This window comes from Trachinotus anak, unplaced genomic scaffold (assembly GCF_046630095.1).
Source record: "Trachinotus anak isolate AG129_WGS33_773 ecotype Australia unplaced genomic scaffold, CSIRO_AGI_Tana_v1 ptg000002l, whole genome shotgun sequence".
NCBI classification, from domain to species: Eukaryota; Metazoa; Chordata; class Actinopteri; order Carangiformes; family Carangidae; genus Trachinotus; species Trachinotus anak.
Window position 1 is genome coordinate 9,363,605 of NW_027273853.1, and position 21,762 is coordinate 9,385,366.

Below are 21,762 nucleotides of genomic sequence, written 5' to 3' on the forward strand. Positions count from 1 at the left end.
CTCTTTAGCTGCTAAATGTTCCACTGTATTGACCAGCTAGTTGATAACTGTACCTGTCTGCAGTTTGGTGCTTGGCAAAAATTGTACATTGACTTTTTAGTGCAAAAAACAGTGTCTGTTGTGGCCAAAATGACACTATAAGTGATGAGAGTGAACCAAAACAGTAAAATTAAGGGCAGCTAAATAATGAGCTTAGACTCGCTATAAATCTCCGTAAAGCCTCTCTCTGTACTCACTGTACAAACACTGATAGTTTAAAAAAAAATCTAGCATATAAAGATTGGAAACTGGAAGAAAAACACATATTAAGCATAAAACAAGTTTAAAAACGACTGTTTTTTATTTGTTTTTGGTTTTTTTGGACCATTGGACAGAGCCAGTCTAACTGTTTCCCCCTGCTTCTCTTTTTATGCTAAGCCAAGCTCACTGGCTGCTGGCTGTAGCGTCATATTTCCCACACTACACATTAGAATGATGTCAATCTTCTCGTCTAACACAAATAAATGTCAAACTTGCTTTAATTCCACTTGGAGTCTTCATCTTCTGCCTGTACAAGAGTACAAACCTCAGACTATCTTGATAAAGCTCTTTGTTTGGTGCAGACCGTGGGTTATAACTGTGGGTTTGACAGATCAGCAGGCTGGGTCATGACAACAAGCTCAGCACTGAAACAGTGTCGATATAGCTCATGTCTGTATGCTGGTTGTCAAAGTTACACGAACAGAGAGAGAGAGAGAGAAGGAGGGGAAACAGAGGGAATATATTTTGTGTCTGAGTCTTAAGAGCAGAGTTGTCCCGTAGTGAGGCAGCTGGTGAAGATTAAGGATCGTGGTCGATATGAGAATGGTCAGGATGTTGGGTCGCGGGTGGAGGCTGGCAGCGGGACTGTGGACATCCAGAGATGCATTCCTTGTGATTCTGCGGCTGTGGACTCACACACAGCTGGAAAGACACAGGAAAGTGAAAAAAGGTAAGAGGTTAAAGTTTAAGTGAGGAGACAGCAGTAGCAGGTGCATACAACACTGCAGGAGGATGCTGGACGACTGTCAACTGGATCAAAGTGTGTGTGGTGCTGTTGTTGTGATGAGGAGGAGGGGTGTTGTGGTGAGATCAGGGTGAGAGGTCAGTGTTACTCAGCCCTCATAGCCACTTCCTTTGGCATCATGATGGAGAGAGGAAAGGAGCAGAGGGATATTACTCATCTTATGGTCAGCTGACTCACCATATAGGAACGGATTCTGGGAAGGGAAGTATGTACTCGTTGATGGGGGCTGGGTATGTGTACACATGTGTATAAGTTCTACTACAACTTTGGTCTTTGACAGAGGCACAGTTATTACATTTCCCGTCACATCTGAGGAATGTAGGGTGAGATTCCTGCTCTGTGAGTCGTGCCCTCTCACCTGCCATCACCATGTGGATACAATTTCACCCTTCCCTTTCCCGCTTTGGCCGGGGAATTCCCCAGTTTGTGTGGTTTTACTCATGAAGGAAGTGGCAGAGTTTGTACAAGGCTTGTTTTTCTGGTAATAATTGAATACATCAAGTCATGGCTGGTTTAACAAAACTATGTTCCTGCTTTGTCTACACACTATTTATTTTGTTCATTTGAAGGAGGTCTGGAGTCTAACCCAGCTCTATTTGGGGAAAAACAAAGAAAATTACTGCTGTGAGGTATGTACACAGCATTATAATTGGTCATGTGCAAGCATGGAGGACATAAATCTAGAGGATTATGCGAGTGAAGTGTGTAAATGGAGTAATTGCCTGTTTGTGTTGGCGAGAGCAGGGATGCTTTGTCATGCTGGGCGTGTAGTGTCTGTGCATTTGTTTGTGAGAAAGACTGAGCACTGATGCAGCTGCTAGAGTAAATTTTATTGCCCAAATGTCTGTTAATCTTGTGAGAACTGGTTTCTAAAGCTTGTAAAACACTCCTATGCCCCCTGTTTACATCCTTATTACTTAGTGTTAATAAAGATAATAATATAGTACAGTATATCTGTGTGTGTGTGTTTGTGTGTGTGTGTGTGTGTGTGTGTGTGTGTGTGTGTGTGTGTGTGTGTGTGTGTGTGTGTGTGTGTGTGTGTGTGTGTGTGAGTGTGTGAGTGTGTGAGTTCGTGTTGACTCACAGTTACAATAATGTCTCTGGCAAACAGTGGATGAACAGCTCACACTAACTGTAAAGAGCAGAGAGAGAGAGAGAGAGAGAGAGAGAGAGAGAGAGAGAGAGAGAGAGAGAGAGAGAGAGAGGCGAGGGGGCTGTGCTCTCAGTGGCATCTCCATCTTATAACTCCACTGCCGCTCAGTGTGCTCACAAACACACACACAAACACACACTCTCATACAGAGGGTACAGTGCAATATAATACTTTAGAACAGCCTGGGTCGGGACTGCCTTTCAATCAGAGCAAGCGTGAAAACATCTCCAGGGAGGAAATAGTGCATTGTGCGGTAGGTGATGGACAATTTGCAACAGGTTAGTGTTTGTGTTTATCCCTCTATTTGTGTATATGTGTTATAATCAACGCTTACTTATTCAGTGTTTTAAAGACAAAGATGCTGTTTTACTCACAGTCCAACTATGTCACAACTTATCAAACTGAATAATGTCATAGTTTGTTACAGAAAGTGACGTAGCAGTTTCACTTTCAGTCTATTTTTGAACTGTATAGTCACTTGTGGCCATGTGACTGTTCTCTATCATGTGGCTTTTTTGGCTTTAAATGTGACTAAACAGTGTACAACTCCCCCATGACCAAGATAGGCAAGTTTGTGTTGATGATGGGAGGAAATTTATCAGCACTCTTTCCAAAAGGAGATCTAACAAAACGGTTTCTTCTCTCAGTCGCTATCTACTGATTTTGTATGCAGCGACACAAGAATTGGATGTAGTCCTTGTCCGAGAAAACACTTTCCGCCTCTCACTCCTGTCTGTTCTCACAGACTAAATGTGATGCCACTTGGTGAGTCTGAGAGATTCATTTTCAAGGCTGAACTTCCTTTAAACTAAATAATTTTGAGTATATGTATGTCCATATGACACTTCCTGTCTCTACTCCACTCTCTTGCTCTCATATGTAAATGTTGCATATGTGAATGTCAGGTGACCACACCTGGATGCTGTCCTACATCGCTGCAGGTATATATATAGCTACAGAACGCACTCTCTACAAACCTCATTCTGTCATTTAAATCCTGCGTGTGATGAAGTCTCCCTTTGTCTGCACAGTCACTGATCTCAGTCAAGGCGATAAAGGTCCAGAGTAATTACCAGCAGACTGGCGAGTCGCTAAAATCCCCTGGTTACTCATCCTTCAACATCAAATACAGTAACATTTATTTTACATATTTTGACGAAAATAATTACAGTTCTCTTTCTCTTATCCTTACATCCTCATTCATAATCATGTCTGTGCCGAGGCAGCTATATCTTTTCATCCCTCACCCTTGTTAGCTGGTTTGCTGCCTCTTCATAATGAAAAACCTAGGAAATGTTTTTGCATGACTCATCTATCACAAGGTTGATTGCTATAAGTCTTGGTATATGACGCACATCCATGTTTGTCAAGTGTTTAAATCATAGACTGTTGGACAAGGAAGTGGGCTGATTAATCTGCAGTCTAGTATTTTATGGTCTGAGAGAGATGGGGCTGAGTTACCTCCATCTGGCCAAATGCTTTAAGTCTTACTGGGTTTCTCATCTCAACAAGATCTTGTAGATTCTGTTTCATTTCTCATTTCATTTGCCTTAAAGCAATAGAAAATACCCTATTTTATTGTGTTGATGAGAAGATCAATATCATTCTTATATCTGTGTGATAAGTATATCACCACAGAGTGTATTTCTTTACCTGTAGACAGAGCCAAGCTGGCTGTTTCCCCCTGTTTCCAGTCTTGATGCTAAGCTAAGCTAACTGGCTGCTGGCTGAAGCCTCAGATTTACCACAGACATGAGAGCGGTATCAATCTAATTCACCTCACAAGAAAGCCTAGGAGTGTATTTTCTTTTAACCTGAAGGGAGCAATATCTTGAGCAAAAAAAAATATTTTAATTAGAAGAATCTCAAAATGAGTCATCACTTTCTTTTGCTGCTTTATTGCTTTTTTTTTTTTAGCAAAGTAAAACTGCAATTTTGCAGAATAAATGTTTCAAATAATTGTGGCTGACTCATGTTCCCCTCATGTGCAGAGCTTCAGACTGATCAAATTCATTGGTCAATACTTCATGAACCTAAATGTCAGTTCTGCTTTGGTTGGGTTCAAAAGCCCCCTCGTTCATGTCATGATGAATAGGAACCTTTTCCACCACATTCGCTCTCTCCTCATTTCTTTGCCTGGGTGAGCACATGGTCGCACATATTAGTGGGGTTATACCTTCCACTATTAAGGATAATTGCTCTGTTTGCCCTATGTGTGAACTCACTTAAGCATGCTGAGGAGCATTCACTCCAGTATGAACATGAAACTGCAACTGGAGACACACCAGCTTCAGGATGAGCTCAGCAGGGATGATGCATTACAGCCATCATATCCTCCTCATCCATGAGTCTCTGCTGACTTCCTGCTCCTCATAGCTGAGTGATCACTGACTGACTCACTCACTCTCAATTCTCGGATGGTTGGTGACACCAGACAAAAATATTGTAGAGATGAGAGACAAATGGATGACTACAGTTTCTCTGGATGCCTCCTGGGTTCACCGCTCTCATTTAGCTGTGGCTCAGTCATCCTCCCAGTTTGGTGATGCGAGGCATTTACCAACAAACCCAGAGTTTAATTTCCTTTCTCTTAACTCATCCAGTGTTGTTAATGCATGATGTGGCAAGATTGAAACGCAACATCTTGCAACAAATGTTTTCCTTGAATGAAAACATGTATTCATCAGTATCTTTTTGTCTCTGTGTGTTGGATTTATAGCTACTCAGATGAGATTTGGCCCATGAACGTGGTGGGAAGGAAGGGGAAGAGGAGGTGTGATGAACAATGTGTCATATGATAAACATTCACCCCTTTCAGCTCCTGTTCCAATGAAGCCATCTGGGAACAAACATGATTCATAGCTCCTATGCCAGAAGCATTATTATTAAACCTGCTAGACCTTGTACCTTTATGTAGCACATTTAATGTCAACAATCTCACTTTTGTCTATAGCTCAGAACTGATTATTCAACCATAATGCATGTTTTTTATTCACTCCATCCACCTACCTACTGCTGCGTCTTTGCAATCCCTGTTGTTTTCTGTCACACTTCTAATTTTTTTAAATTAATTAATTAATTTTTATGAGAGCAGTTATTTATGGACCCCAGCAATGTCCTGAAGCTTTTTTGACCAACGTTTGATGAATGGGGGATGCTTCCTTGTAAGATGATGACTAATGCTACCATGACATCAGCAGTGCATCAATTCATACTCAGTTTGGCCATTTCTTCCTCACCTTTCACTTTGAAAGGAATTAAAGAAATAGTTTGACATTTTTTAAAGTTTTTTTCAGGTCTTTTGCCTTTAATAAAGTAACAATAAGAGAGGGACCTATATGTCAGCTCTGTTGTAGACTGGCATCCCGTCCAGAGAGTACCTCGCCCTCACCCAGTGTCAGCTGGGTTTGGCTCCAGCCCCCACGCGCCCTCGTACATAGAAGTGGCATAGATAAAGGATGGATGGATGGATGGATGGATGAGAGAGAGGAAAGTTGGGTAGAGAGAGAGAGAGAGCAAGAGATAGAGAGGATCATATGCAGCAAAGAGCCACAGGCTGGACTTGAGTTGTAAGAAACACACCTAAATGGTACACGCCTTACCAGGTGAGCTAGCAGGGCGGCCAGTTTCACATTTTGAAAAATACACTTATTCACTGTCTTACCGAGAGTTAGAGTTAGATGTGCACTGTAAACATGAAGCTAGAGACAGTTAGCTTAGCTTAGCAATAAAGACTGGGAGCTGGGTGAAACAGCTAGTCTGTCTCTGTCCAAAGTTAAAAGAATTACACTTACCAGCAACTACAAAGTGTAATAATCAACGGACATCTTGTTTATTTAATAAATACGAAACTCCCATTGTAAAACTGAGAAGTTGTGTTTTTTGGGGGGGGGTTATGTGCTGGACTGCTTCTTGCCTGAGCACACTAACTTCTGGCATCACACTCCCCCATAAAACCATAACTTGCCATTTCTAAATTTAAGATATAATATGTTAATCAGTGAACTTTGAACTAACTGTTTCCCCCAGCCTCCAGTCCTCATGCTAAGCTAAGCTAAACAGCAGCTGGCCATACTTAACATACAGAAACAAGAGTGATATCAATCATCTTATCTAAGTCTCTGCATAAAAGTAAATACATTGTAAGTATTTCCCAAAATTTCAAACAGAAAAAAACTCCATTGCTAAAATGCCATTTCAGTCCAAATGATTCGGAGGAATCCTGATATCCAACACCATGTCAGTCTAAAACTTGATATGACTGTTTCAGTGTAATAATATTTGTGATGAATTTGGTCTCTAGCAGAGCATCTGATCCAGGTAGGTGAAGTACCGGAAACATCTTAGAGTTTCCACCAAGTTTTGCTTTCATGTCTTTTTTTTTTGTATGTGTGTTCAAAAATATGTCTTTGAAATTCATGAGGTTAAACTTCTGCCATGACTGGATCACTCGTTGGACCCTGGTTTTCAGCATAACCACACCCTCTGCTGTTCATTTGTAGGAACGGGCCAAATACAGGGGAGGAGAGACGCAAATACAGGACAGCTTTCCTCTTCAGTCAACAACTTTTGACCTACATCTGCATCCACTTAGCAACACGAGGCTTATCAACCCTTATTACACAATATCAAGAATCTCATTGTGTGTTTCCATCACATCTTGTACTGCATCTTTGTAGCCTAATGCATTGTCCATAACAATCAGAAGACTTGTTGAGTAAAGGACTGCACTCAGAAACTGATTTCATTTGGTGACATAGATGTTTGTACCCAGTCTCTAGCACCATATGAAATCAGTGTTCTGGGAGGTGGACTATCAGCATGTACAGACTCTGTACATGAATAAACTGAAATACAGCATGATCTTGTGATGCCTAAAAGTAGGTCACATTTGTATAAATAACTGTACTCTCCTGCCTCTTCCACTAACTGGTCGCAGCTGCTGTTGTGTTTTCTTTTTCTCCCTGCCTGAGTCTCCCATCGACTCAAGTGTGTGTATTATCATCAATCTGCCTTTATTCATCAGTTCTGTTTCCATCAGGTGTCTGGTTTAATACATTTTGTAAGCTTAACTGAAACTGTTTAATTTTAGTGAAGTGATCATCAAGAGATAATGGCAAACGTTGTGTAAAAGTAGCTAGAAGAGTCATGAAGTCAGACAATAACATCTACCTAAAGTTAACATCAGTTTACATCAGCCACTGGTCGTACCGCACCAAGTAAGGATGTAGCAGCAATACTCAAATGCATTGTGTTGTTTATGAATTGATCAAGAACAACATGTATTTTATTATTTCAGAAGTCACATATCTTTCTTTAAAGGCCCATTCTATGTCTGAAGTCTGGTCCCAACTCATCACATGCACTTCATCCCATTATCTATCTCTCTGATATCGTGTTTGTTTTAACTGAGTGTGAAATTTTGATTTTATCAAAGGTAGTGGAAAGAAAAATGTAATTTTAAAAAAAACTGAAGAACTCTGTATTTTGTGGTGATAAAAGTTGTAAAATTATGTGTTACAATAAACCTTTCATCACAATGAAGTTTTTGCCTCATTTAACCTCATTCAGTTTTTGAAAAATAAAATGTCTTAGTGTTTCTTTCTCTTTCAGGTTTTGATGTTTATATAAGAAGTGTCTAAAAGTTAAATAGATATTTTGTAATATATATATATAACTTTCAATCTTCAAGTGGAGAACATTCTTGATCTTGGAAACAATAGTTGACAAATCAGTCTCATCATGAGCTTTCTAACATATCAAAGGATCTTCTGCAGATGGAGTTTGACCAGTTCTCAGGACTGTAGACGTTCAAATATCCATTATAGTGAAAGATTGATTGTTTACAAACTGAAGGCTCCAGCACAACTTCTAAATGGACTTTGTGGTTACTTTGTTTTGTCAAATCGTGTTTCCAAGTTTAAGAATGAACTTTCAGATTCAACTTGAAGTGCAAAAATGGACATAATAATAATTATAATACTTTATTTGTATAGCACTTTTCAATACAAGTAACAAAGTGCTTCACATGAGTCAAATATAAGACAGCCAAACAAATTAAAATATCCAAACAAATCAATGTGAAGTTTAAATGAAAATTAAAGCACATCACACAATAAAAGGTTGTTTTTTTTTTTTATAAAAATGTGTCTTAAGAAGTGAGATAAAATGGGAAACTGACTCTGCAAGTCTGATCTCCTCTGGTAGGTCATTCCAAGGTCATGCCCTGACGGCAAAGGCCCTGTCTCCTTTAGTTTTCGTTGCAATGACCAGCAGTAAACTGCCAGAGGATCTCAGACTGCGTCCTGGCTCTTAGGGGGAAAAAAGTTCAGAAATAGAGGGAGGGGCCAGCCCAGACCTAGCCTTTAAGGTAATTAAAATAATCTTAAAATCAATCCTAAAACAAACGGGCAACCAGTGTAGTGATGCTAGGACCGGGGTGATGTATCAGGAGCTGAGCTGCAGCATTCTGAAGAAACTGTAGGCGGTGGATTGATTTTTGATTAAGGCAAGTGTATAAAGAATTGCAGTGGTCCAGACAAGAGGAAATAAAAGCATGTGTAATCTTCTTCAGATCTGTGGTTGAAATAAAAGACTTGCTAGACATTTGCTATGTTTCTCAAGTGATAAAAACACGACTGGACAATTTTTTTTACCAGGGGTTCAAAACTCAGATGTTGATCAAAAATTACTCCAAGATTTTTGGCTGATGGCTTAATGTAATTTGTTAACTGACCTAGGTTTTCTTTGATTTTGATTCTTTTTGCAGGTGGACCAAGTTCAATAACTTTAGATTTTGTATGATTAAATTGTAAGAAATTGCCTGACATCCAGTATTTTATTTTGGTAAGGCAGTTGTGGAGGGTTGCTATGTTGGATTGGTCACTGGGTCTGATTGGTAAGTATAGTTGTGTATCATCGGCATAGCAGTGAAAATGAACATTGTATTGACGGATGTGATGTCACTGAGAAGGAGCATACAAATAGAAAACAGGATTGAACCCAGCGTGATAATAATTGTTTGAACACAACTTTTTTTACACAACTTTTTTTCCAATATGATTGAAAGCTCCAGAACCGCTACTAAATGCACTTTGTGATGATATTGTTTTGTCAACTGTAGTCATGTGTTTGTGGGATTGTTTTTATTTATATACTTATAATACTGTAAACTCACACTACGACAGATGTTTTATTTGACTGTAGGTCATATGTATGAAAGTACAGTACATCTCTTCTTACCCATAAGGAGCCATTTCAAACGCCCCCTCCGCCCTGACTTTATGAAGATGCTACAGCAGTGATGTCATGCACCATATATCATGACACTGACAGGTATGGTGACGATGTGCCCATCAAGGACAGAGCTGTGGGGTCCAAGGAGTTTATCATGTCCTGTATGATTGATGGTCGGGTCTTCCTACAGCAGAAGATAAACAGGCCAGAAGGGTCCCAATAAAATCTAGATCCTTATATGGAGGATAAAAAAAAGACGGTTTATTGCACAGCATAAACCTTCCCTTGGATGATTTATTATTCATGAACCCTGCACCGAAGCACAGAAATTTGAGAGACAGAATTATTGAGAACATTGTTTTTACAAATTTTTAATGTATCGCTTCACTGAAATGAAATAAGGTTCTATGTTGTAAAGTATATATTAAATGCAATATGCATGAGATGAAAAAAAATTTCAAACATCCTGATGTAATATTCATATGGTTATATTCATTTTTATTAATATTTGCATCCCTGTCTCAGAAGCACAAACAAGTCCATGTAATCAAATGAGACATTTACACGGTGTTATTATATTTTCTCTGTAATGTTAGAAAAGGTTTATACTCTTTCTCTTTAGTCCTGCAGTTTGGCTCACAACTCTGACAGTAAATGCAAATAAGAGGCCTGGGGCAAAAATAAGATGCTGATAGACTACCTACTGACATCCCCTCTAACACAAACTCAAACTCAGAATCAGAATCAACTTTATTGCCAAGCATGTTTACACATATGTGGTTTTTGACTCTCAGGAGATAAATAATGTCAGGAACAAGTAGGAAGAAGATGCACATTTAAACAATCAGCTAAAAAGTGACAACAAAACTAAACAAAGACAAGGAAACATAAACTTATATAAGCATGTTACTATCATATACAGCTAAGTAAGTAGTTTAGCCGGTCTGGGCTCGCAGAAGTGAATCTAACCTGATCTTTGTATGTTTTATCATCAACATGCTGCTTTCTGTACCTAGTTTTATTTTTTACTGGACTTAATGGTTTTAATGATTTTAATATCTGCACGTTTCAACATCTTATCTATATTTGGCGCATATTGTATTGTCCTTATTTGTGTATTTATGTGATTGGCTGCTGTGACAATTTTAATTCCCTTTCCTTTTTAATAAATTTACAAAAATCCCTAAAATGCTGTTACTTTGTCATTATTGAGTGTAGATTGAATAAGGAAAACATTATTATAATTATTATTATTTTTAGGATAAAGATTAAGATAGCCTTTATTAGGCCCACAGTGAGCAAACTTTGTAATGTGTTTTATTGTATTACAGCAGCAACGTGGACATTGCAAAAGGCTGCAACATAACAAAATATGAAAAAATTGACGGTGAACACTTTAAATTGTCTGAACACTTTGCGCATTGACTGTACATGGGTTGATTGTTATGGGTGTATTGGTGCACGTCTGCATGCATAGTGTATTATATTTAGCACTTAGGATATTAGGAAGATGCGAGGATACACGTCTGGATATTATGTAGTTCGTTATTATTATTATTATTATAGTTTATGTGTTGTGTTCAGGCGTCTCCTTCTGTGTGTACTCATGCAGAAGCTTGATAAAGAAATAAACGTAACTAACTTTGAAGGACCCTGCACACCAAGCAGTCTGGTTTACATTATTCTCCGCCTCATTCAAGATCCGACTGGCTCCTCCCATCCTGTCGCATGCTAACGACGGGGCTCTGAGCTCTCTCCTGATTGGTCCATTTCCAAGATTCCGCCATATTCAAACTTCCGCCGTGGTGTGTGTTCTGTTGTCATCGACCTCCTGCTTTCTTTGTACACATTGGGACGTTTTTACACGGCTGGTCGTCGTCTTTTGCTCGCTCAGCCGTAATACGCTTCGCCATAAGTGATTTCGAAACAAAGCCTCTCGCAAAATGGAAGAAAATGAAGACGTTTGTGGAAGAACGGTGGAAAATAAAAGGCAGAAACTCCGCAGGATGTCATCGAGGACGTCCCTCGCCAGTGTCATCAACGATGCGGAGCCCTCTCCACAAACACTCCGGAGAAACAACTCCAAAAAGTACGTGGATCATGTCTTAAAATACGGAAATCCTTCCTTATTCAGTAGCTCTGTTGCAATATTGTGTGGCTGTTGTGCTCTTCATTGGAGCTAACGTTACCTGGTTGGTCAACGATGACGGGCAGGGCTGGTATTGTAACTGGCAGATGATGCCTTTAGGTGCAACTCGGAAAACATAATTTTAAACTTTAAATGTTAAGGACGTGGTGAAGTATTGCAAACATCTGTTTGTCATTATTAATTGCAGGTAAATTTAAGAATGAATTTCAATTTAGAATCTTGTTCATCGTCATTTATTTGTTAAGTTGTTGGGGTTTTTTTAGATTAATTTCATTTTATCCATGAAATGTCAAAAATTATGAATAAGGTTCAATATGTAGAGCCTCACATGTTGTCTGTCACAATTATTTTCATCATCGGTTAATCTGCAGATTATTTAGCCATGATAAATTTGGCATTTTTATTTGAAAACAAAATGATTAATTGATTACAAAATGGCTGATCAATTTTCCAGTGATCAACTTATCTACTAACCAACTAATCATTTCAGCTTTATTGAAAATTGATTAACAACTGCCAAAAGAAAAAAATATTAAATATGCAAAAGTACAAAAGAGACAAAAACAGCAAATTGTTGCATTTTAGAGGCTGGAACCAATACACGTTTTGCATTTTTGCTTGATCTATACTCACAATTATAAGGGTATAATTTTCTAATTGAGCTACAATCAATGGTAGTGTGAGTTAAATGCAACAATAAATCATATCAGCAGAGTATTTGTGGGCTAGGCTAAATGTTTTTCTGCTCCTTTTATGTTTGGATTAACCAAAGGCAATTCAGTAAAGTTATATTTTATTCCCAACTGTTCTATCAGCCAATGTCATCTTCATCAGTTCAGTATTGTTATACCTCCAATACAAAACAGTTGTGAAAGTCACTGAGTTGCCCTTAGATACATACATCTCCATAATTTGACCTCCATTGCACCTCTAATTATCCTTGCAAACAGTATTGATATTTGCAGATATTTGTATTGGCTTCAAATTTATGATTGCAAAGTGCCAAATGATTAGCTTGCAATCATTACTCTGTTTACATGTTGACTTTTTCTGTGTCACCACAGAAAATCACTTCCCAACAGCCTCATTTCATAGATAAATGCAAATTACTTTCATTACTTTCTTGTATTTTTTACTCTCCAGTTATTAGTCTGTTATTTTCAGCATGGCTTAAAGGCATGAGCACAAGAAGTGTGTTGAGTGCAGCAGCGTGTGCAGCTGACCCTGGACTTGACATCACCCTCTGGGAGTCTTACCCAAAGAAGAAGACATTGTAACTCTCTGTAGCCTCATTGTTTTGTCACCATAACTGACTTTTTTCCTGCAGCAGCGGCGAGCAGTCCAACGCCATATATGGTTTTGAATATTAATATCCCTCCATCATCATCCACAACACTTGTCATATTTCAAACATAACAGTGACTGGAATAGAAATAAGATAGAAACGGCATCCATCATATTAACAGCTGTAATGCATTCCCTATCAAAACAATGATTTTCTGTCTCCATCTACTTCTGGATACATTTGCTTCGCCATTTTCATAAACCAGCTCTCTAGAATGAATGTAATTGAAAGTCAGGTGAAGCTGTGTGTGGGGTGCTTCAGCTGCCAAAGTCTGCATGATTAGATTCTGTCTGTCAGACAAGGAAAGTAGATATAAAGTTGTTTTCACTGTGCACAGCCAAACATGATTTGTCACGTTTCTTGTAGACCTCCACTGCAGAGAGGCAGCTCCTTCACCTTTCTGACACCAGGGACTCCATGGGACTTCAGTCTGGTGAGTCAATGTTGAAACTTAACGCTACAATGTTACACTGCAGTGGTCACATCCTTGTGCTATTATCTGTTTGTTAAGCAGATAAAAATAATGCATGACTGTCATAAGCCATACATGTGGGAATGTAGGAATATTTCGTAAGGTTGCTGAAAATTGAATTCTCTTTGCACCAGTGAAAGTGACGAGTGTGTCTTTCCTATATTTCTGCAGAAGAGAAAGCGCAAGGAGAAGGAGGATGACACGGTCAGTCTGTCGAGCTTCGACCTCAAGGTGAGAGTCAGGACACCTTCCTGTCTGTCCGCTGGGTGCAGGTCCAGTGTAGCACCCTTGAGTGCTGCACCAGACCTGCTTTAATCGCTCAAACTTTAATCCCTTTGCATGACTCAGGTACTCAGCTAAACAGGCAGCCATGAGCACTCTTGGGTGTTAATCCCACTACCTCTCAAACTGGCACAACCAGTGTCTGTCTGAGGAAATAGTACTGGTGAAAGAAAATCTGAGCCACATTGGTGCTCAACACAATCAATCTTTTATCAGTTTATCAGTTAAAAATTCAAGGATCAGTTCAGTACATTGAGTGGTTTAATACACCTTTTATACACCATCAACACTTACATTAAACCTTAATAAAAGACAGCATGATATTTAGGAGGATTTGTGGATTTCCTGACACATTAGAGTGGTTTCTCAGCAGTAGGAGTCGCACTAAATAGAGGAAATTCTTTACAACATTTCAAACATATAAATAAGGAAAAAGTAGATGACAGAAATAGAATATCTGATCTTTGCAATTGCCTTTTTTTCCAACATGCGTTTAAATTTAAATTCAACATATACTTGAGAATTTTGGATTAAACAATAGCATGTAATTGAAGATATTGTTGGATGCCTACAGTCTACACCTCGATACAATCAAGTGTAAATGAAGAGAGTTTATTTCCTTGATTCCCAGGAACCCAGTAACAAGCGTGTACGACCACTCGCCAAAGTTTCATCCCTCGTCAACTTGATATCTCCTTCAAAGAATGGGGCAGTGAGGCGCTTTGGCCAGACCATCCAGGTACAGGGCATAGTCTTTTTCTGTGACACTCACTCTACAAATTCACCATGTGGAAATTTAAATAAGTTTGACTGTAATTTCTTTTTTTTTTTTCCTAGTCAATGTCATTACGTGGTGATGCCAAGTCTCCAGGGATGACCCTCAAAGCCAGCAGCAAGGCAGCAGGTCCCACTCCCACTAAACGCAGGAACAGTACGCTGTGGTCAGAGACACTGGACGTCCATCAGAAGAGCACGTTCTCCACCAAAGAGATCAAAAGACAAGAGGTTGTGTGCTTCAGTTTAGAGTACGATCATCTTAAAAATACAGAGAGCAGAAAAATTTACTTCTTCTGCTATGGTTTCTCTTGTGTTTCTTTTCATTTCTTCCCCCAGGCAATTTACGAGCTTTACAGGGGAGAACAGGATCTCATCGAAGATCTCCAACTTGCACGAAAGGTTAGAAAATTAAAACTTAACATTTATTTAAAAAATCAAAACAGCTACCCTTTCTTTGTCAACAGCTTGGTTTTCTTATTTTCAGGCGTATCATGATCCAATGCTAAAGCTCTCCATCATGACAGAGGAGGAACTAGCTCACATATTTGGGGACCTGGATGCATACATCCCCTTACATGAGGGTAAGATATCACCAACCATTATTGGACTTTGATGCAAAGAAGTGTTTCTGACAATGATTGCACTATTTTATCTGCAGACTTACTGATGAAACTGACCGAGGAAACTGGCCCCGATGGAACAGTAGCTCAGATCGGACAGATAGTAATAGACTGGGTATGTATGGTAGCAACTAACACATTTTGAGAGTATTTATGAGGGTGTTTACCTTCCACACATGGTTCCTACTGGGCCTTTTTGATCCCACATAGAACACAGTTTCATTCCTGTTTCACAGCCAAACTGGCTAAAATTAAATGAAAAGTATGATGGAAAACCAGTAGGGACCATACATCCTATAATTATTTATTATTAAATCCAGTTTTTTCAGTAGTTCTTAGCAGTATATAGCAGTAATTAACTAATGATATAACACATAAATTATACATTAATGTGATTGGACATGGGTAAGCTTCAGAAAATGTATAGATGGATTAACCCATAAAAAATGATGAATTCATTTAAGATTTGGATAAAATTGACACTTGCCCGCAACGAGATAAGGCTTCCTAGCTAATATAGCTAATAGCTGTGACAGTGTTTGCTATAGGTCGCTGACTGAACGTCCATTAAAAAGGACTGAACAGCCTCCTGCAGCACAAAGAACTGTTAAAAGATCCTACTTTTAATTGTGTTTATGGCAGAGGAAAGACTTTTGTAAAATTAAAGACTTTTTGGAGGAAACCAAATTCAGTATTTTTAAAGCCTTTTCAAGCCCTGCAGATATCTTGATACATGGTCTTTAAATACTGGTTTGGTATCTTCTCAGCTACCTGGTTTGAATGCCTACAAAAACTACTGCAGCAACCAGCTTGCAGCCAAAGCCCTGCTAGACCAGAAAAAGCAGGACAGGCGGGTCCAGGACTTCCTGCAGCGCTGTCTGGAGTCGCCCTTCAGCAGGAAGCTTGACCTCTGGAGCTTCCTGGACATCCCACGATCACGCCTGGTGAAATACCCACTGCTGCTGCGGGAGATCCTCAGGCACACTCCTCCTGATCACCTAGACGTAGTCAGTCTGGAAAGAGCTGTAAGATTTCCACTTTATACACATCTTTGCTATCACAGATATAACTGTTGGTGCTTATATTCATTTGCTAGATCTGATGAACCTGTAGCCATTAAGGTTTGTTATTAGTATTATTATTATTATTATTATGGCTGTAGCCTATAATAATACACCTTGATTTTATAGTAATAGAACATCTCACTGGTTATTGAGTCTTGTGCGTTTTCCTGAGTAGCCATCTGATAAATCTTTCTTTAATTATCCAGATCACTATAATTCAGGAGATTCTCTCTGATATCAACGTGAGGAAAGGGGAGTCTGAGTGCCAATATTATATAGACAAACTGGAGTACCTGGACGATAAGCAGCGGGACCCTCTCATAGACAACTGTAAGACCCTACTTTGTCATGGCGAGCTGCGGAACAAGAGTGGCTCGGTGAGAATTAGGATTTCCCTCCTTATTATTACCATCCACATGCTATGAAATTTTATACACTACATGCTGTCTGTCTTGTATTAAAGTAAATTTCATACTCTATCTATATGCGTTTCTCCGCAGAGGCTGCACGTTTTTCTCTTTTCTGAGCTGCTGGTTTTGACCCGACCGGTGACACGTAATGACAGGAGCTGCTTCCAGGTGTATCGACAACCCATCCCTGTTCGGGACCTGGCTCTAGAAGACCTGCAGGATGGAGAGATCCGCATGGGAGGATCGTTCAGAGGGGCTTTCACCAATGCAGAGAAAGGTGGGTTGAGTTGTGTTGCACTCCACCTTGTGCTGAGACATTTTCTCAGATTTGTGTCACCAATTTTCATTTTTGATCATTTCATTGATCCAACATTTGATGAATTTGCTCCTTTTGCTATCTTTTGCTATTGCTATCTTTTATTGTTGTACATTTGTTACGCCAGTTTCCCAAAGGGACAACAATGGTAATAAGACTCTGGGCTTTATTGTGTTATTCTTCCTTTTTCCTTTTATCAATGCACAGAAACTGTCAAATAAAATCAGTCAATCACTCAGTCTTTTTGGTTTTGGACTGTTGGTCAGAGAAAATAATTTGAAGATGTCACGTTGTGCGTTAGGAATTCATTTTGTTCTGAGTTTTTATAAACTAAAAATGATTAAGAGAAAAATAATGAACAGATTAAACATAACAAATAATCATTAGTTGCAGCTCTTGTGAGGAGGTAGAATATCGTTATAATTTGGTCTGACACATTCTTTTGATTTTACGAGCTTTTCAAAATCGTGGCGGTTACCTTGTTACACTGTGAACATGCCCTGAGGTGTAAGGGAGGGGTTGGTTGAGGCTCCAGTGTTTAACAGATCTTAGATTAACTTGAAACTACTCTTTTTCTTTTTTCACTTTTATGATGTAAACTCTCAGCATTCAACGCATTCTTATGTATTAATAGCATATTGTTGATTTTTTGACTCAGTGTGCACACCTTTAATCCACTCAATGTGCAGGAGGAGTTAAATGAATACTGAATATAGAATGTATTTGGAGTGACGTATTCTTTTTAAGGGATCAGAGTAATTATTGAGTTCACAATCCTGAAGACATGGATAAAGAAACTCTTCCCTGAATGAAGTGACTGGACTTTGTCTAGACTTGCAGCCTTAAAGGACCAGTGTGAGGGATTTAGGGGGATCTATTTGCAGAAATGGAATATGATATTTATAATTATGCTTTCAACAGTGTATAATCACCTGAAACTAAGAATCATTGTGTTTTATTTTGCTTAATGAGCCCTTCATATCTGCATCGGGAGCAGGTCCTCTTTCGTGAAGTTTGCCATGTTGCACAGCCCAGGACAGACAAACTAAACTCTGGCTCTAGAGAGGACCTTTAGTGTTTTTATGTTATCTGAAGGCCACTGCACATCCTCCTACATGCTTAGAAAGGGAGGGGTGAGGGGTGGGGCATTCATTTGGTTGCAATCTGCAACCTCATCGCTAGATGACACTAAATCCTACACACTGGTTCTTTAAGAGATCACATTTGATTGTTTATTTGCTTTCTGTGTCTCTCCAGTGAAAAATGTTTTCCGTGTGAGTTCTCTGGATCCATCCCACGGCCAGTCCCACACCCTGCATGTCAATGATGTCTACCACAAACAGCAATGGCTCAACTGTCTACGTACTGCGATGGCCCAACAACAGGAGGCTCCACCTAGAGTTCAGCAGGGAGAAGCTCTCAGATCCAAACGGCGCTCTTCTGCTCTCTCAGCCACTGTCTGTGATGAAGAGACAGACGAGAACTGTCCACCTGTCTCGGGCCCTAAACTCAGGCCTCAGACACTCTCAAAAACCAGACTGGACCAGAAGTTACAAGGCTCAGTAAAGAGGAAGGAGACTGGAGTGTAGACATTTAACCTGACTTGATGGTTCACAAATGAGTTCCTCTCAGACAGATGTGCTCAACATGTGCCCTGTTTGTCACATGTCAATGAATTTTCATGCAACCACTGATTTTGTGCTCTTGCTTTGCCTGTGTAGCTGCACTGGAAAAAGCCTTTCCAATCATTTCCGTCCAGATGTATATCAAATTTTAGTCTTAAAATGTGTAAATAGTTTACAAAAAAAAGTGCTAGTGTGACTGAAATGGATGTTTACACCAGCTAAATGTGTGTGGAATTAGGCTTTTCTGTGTCTTAAAACAACTTTATACCACTTGTAGCTCTTTTGTTTCATTGTTCATTTCAGTGTCGCACATTTGGACTCTCTGTTTTTGCTGTAATCAAAATGTCAGAGCAGCTATAGTGTGAGCAGCCTGTGTGCAGTTGTCTGTTGTGTTATCTGTGCAAAGATAAAGGACCAAGAAGCAGAAATTGTGTTTGCCTCAGCTGTCAGTGCAGGAAGCAGTTGAGTGAGATGAGGCTAAAAATGTTTGAGATTAGATACAAGATAATGAGCAGAGCACTGACCATAGACATAAAACATTTCTTGGAAAAAATATCATACAAATCTAGATGTGTTAATTTGTGTTCAGTGGAAAATTGTCAATCATTAAAAAAAAATAAAACATTTGTTTGTACTTTAAGAGTCCTGAGTGTGACTCACTGTGAGTTCTTGTTGTTACAACATATCTTTGGTTGTACTTTAACCCCTTTGTCACTTCCTTTTACTGTTGACAGAGCTGTTCAACAGTGTGTTGCAACATTTTTAAAGCAAACAAGCTGAACTAAACTGTGAACCTGACTTCTTTCCTAGTGTGTATAAAAAATATATTAGATCCATTTAAATCATCAAAACATATTGAAAGTCCCTTATGCTGGTAAATTATTTTCAGTTCAGAAGCACATTTGACTCCCATCTTATACCTTCTCGCTGTCATCAAACGCTAAAGATTGCATGGTGTTACTTGTTGATAAATGAACTTGATCTGCTCTCTAAGATTGTTTTGGCTAGAAACACTTTGAATATGAAAGGCTTGAGAATGGTTTGCATTAGCAGGGTAGATTTTTTACATAATGCAAATCCTGATTTTTGTGTAATTACATTATAGTAAATATCTTTGTTTGTCTTTGTAATATCTTTGTCTAGTGTTTATACTCACCCACTTTTGGTGTGAGACACAGTAGCACAAAACACTTGCCCTTGCTCATTTTGAAGAAACCCACAGAGAAAACATGGGGGTCTCTTCAAAGTGTCAGCTGTTGAACCTGCAGTATTTATAGCTCATGGTATGCTGCCAGCACCAACAGCTTCATCACAGCCTTGCTGAAACCATCTTCCTCGAACTTCAGTTTTCTGCTGAGATAAAACACTGTTGAATGTGCAGTTTACAGGAGCTGATTGTGGCAGAAGGTCCATATAAATGCAACAGTTCAAGTAAAAGTAATAGGTATGCTGCGAGCACCCCTGGTATTTACTTCCACTGTGCCCTCACCATGGCCCCTCATGCTTCTTCTTGGCTGTGTGGCTTGAGGTTCCCCATGACCATCTCAAAGCCCAGTTCCTACACATGAAATACCTGCTTCCCCTTGAGGACACCAGAGATCACATCTGTGCTGGCCGCTGTGATATTGGTAGCATCAAATGACAAGACCAAGGAAGTGAAAATGTTTTTTATCAGAAAAGAGGAAAAAAAAAAGTTTACTGACATTTTTGCAATTATTGGTTAACCTTGTAGTTTTACAGATAGTTTAGAAAGTCCTACCATAGTCAGTGCTGTTGTACTGTGTATTTTGTTCTTTTAGTTAGCTGAAAGTTTTTTGTTTTTTTTCATTCATTTGTTTGAACTATAGCACTTAATTTTGTTGCCTAAAATGAACAATTAATACACCTCCAATACAAAACTGTGCCCTAAAATTACTTGATTCATCACTGCACAAATGAAGTACCAGTTTCACAAATCTGTAACTGTGTTTTAAACAGCTTTTCTGGGATAATCTAGTCCAGAAAGTGTGAGTATAGTGGGGTTTTGCTTTTTGTTTGTTTTGTGTTTTCACCTAGTGTGGTTGTGGGAAAAAAACAGTGAAATCCTCCTTGTTGTGGATGGACGTGTCAGACAGGAAGTGGCATCTCAGGCTAGCTGCTGTGGTGTTGTTCATTTCACTCAAATGTGTCCTTATTCCAAATGCACTTTTTTCATGCAGTTTGGATTTTACAACTGACCTAATTTCAGCACTTCTTGTTTACTCTTTGCTTTTGCCTGAGCTGTTACCAGGATTTATAGTGATAGGTCATGCTCTCTGCAGGAACAAAACAAAACTCTGTTTTAAATCTAAATCAGCAACAAATGATGCAACAAGGACTGTAAGAAAATACAAGGTTATTGGTCTGAGGTACATGAAATAGTTCAAGAGATTAGCTTTGTGTCCTCTTCCGGAAAACAATAATAAATCAAAATTTATAAATAAAAATTACAATTACACAATCATTGTTGTTGCAGTCTGAAGGACACAGATAACATACTTAGGCTTGTCACAGTTAAACACAACTTCTTTGCCATCATGTGTTATTTGGTATATGTCATGCCATGGCATTGACGCTCTGTCAAGCTTGGAAGTAGCAGCTCATGGTGACTGAGTCAGACTGAATAAATTCATTTATTTTCTGTGCTTTTGTGCATCTTGTTTTCAGTTCAGACTGTTGCTACAGATTCCTCTTATCTAATCTTAGGTAGTTCTTTTCCTCTGTAACTGACTACCCTGATCTGTCTGCGCTGGGTGTTGGTTTTGCGATAACCTTGAGGGGATAGTAGTCTTTTTTTTTTTTTTCCTATTTTTTCTCTGTATGCCTGACTGCCTTGCAGAGAGAGTCTGTCTGTGATGCCTGTTCAAAGGGTTGTTATACAGATTTCTTACTGCAAATTCATTGGTTTTGACAGACCAAAAGGTTTTGAGGTTTGTTTTCACCCAGTCCTGATCAGAAAATTGTCACTTGCTGTAAACCATACAACCCTTTTTCTCCCTGAGGAGGTAACAGCAATAACTGGGCTTGGATGGCTGTTCACCAACTTTGATTCCCCAGCCATTCTTTCTGAACCTCATCATATATTGATACCAGCAATGTACCAACCATCTCTCCACTATTTGAAATGGGCTTAATGACATTTAAATTCATGATGTAATTATATCTTTTTTAACTAAACTGTACCCTTAATTTGCTTTATTAATTCTGAAGTTTTAAAATAAATTCCATTAAAAGACACAACACAGAAAAA

The 21,762-nt window shown here is 39.0% G+C and overlaps 1 protein-coding gene across 1 annotated transcript; it reads left to right on the forward strand.

Annotated features, from left to right (window-relative positions):
- The first annotated feature begins 11,213 nt into the window (after nucleotides 1-11,213).
- LOC139630899 (neuroepithelial cell-transforming gene 1 protein-like) lies at nucleotides 11,214-19,136 on the forward strand. Its single transcript, XM_071494742.1, has 12 exons — nucleotides 11,214-11,523; nucleotides 13,295-13,361; nucleotides 13,572-13,631; nucleotides 14,314-14,421; nucleotides 14,520-14,687; nucleotides 14,796-14,858; nucleotides 14,944-15,040; nucleotides 15,118-15,194; nucleotides 15,847-16,104; nucleotides 16,350-16,520; nucleotides 16,644-16,830; nucleotides 18,127-19,136. The coding sequence occupies exons 1-12, from the start codon at nucleotides 11,378-11,380 to the stop codon at nucleotides 18,456-18,458; spliced, it is 1,734 nt and encodes a 577-aa protein (XP_071350843.1). The 5' UTR covers nucleotides 11,214-11,377; the 3' UTR covers nucleotides 18,459-19,136.
- The last annotated feature ends 2,626 nt before the right edge of the window (nucleotides 19,137-21,762 follow it).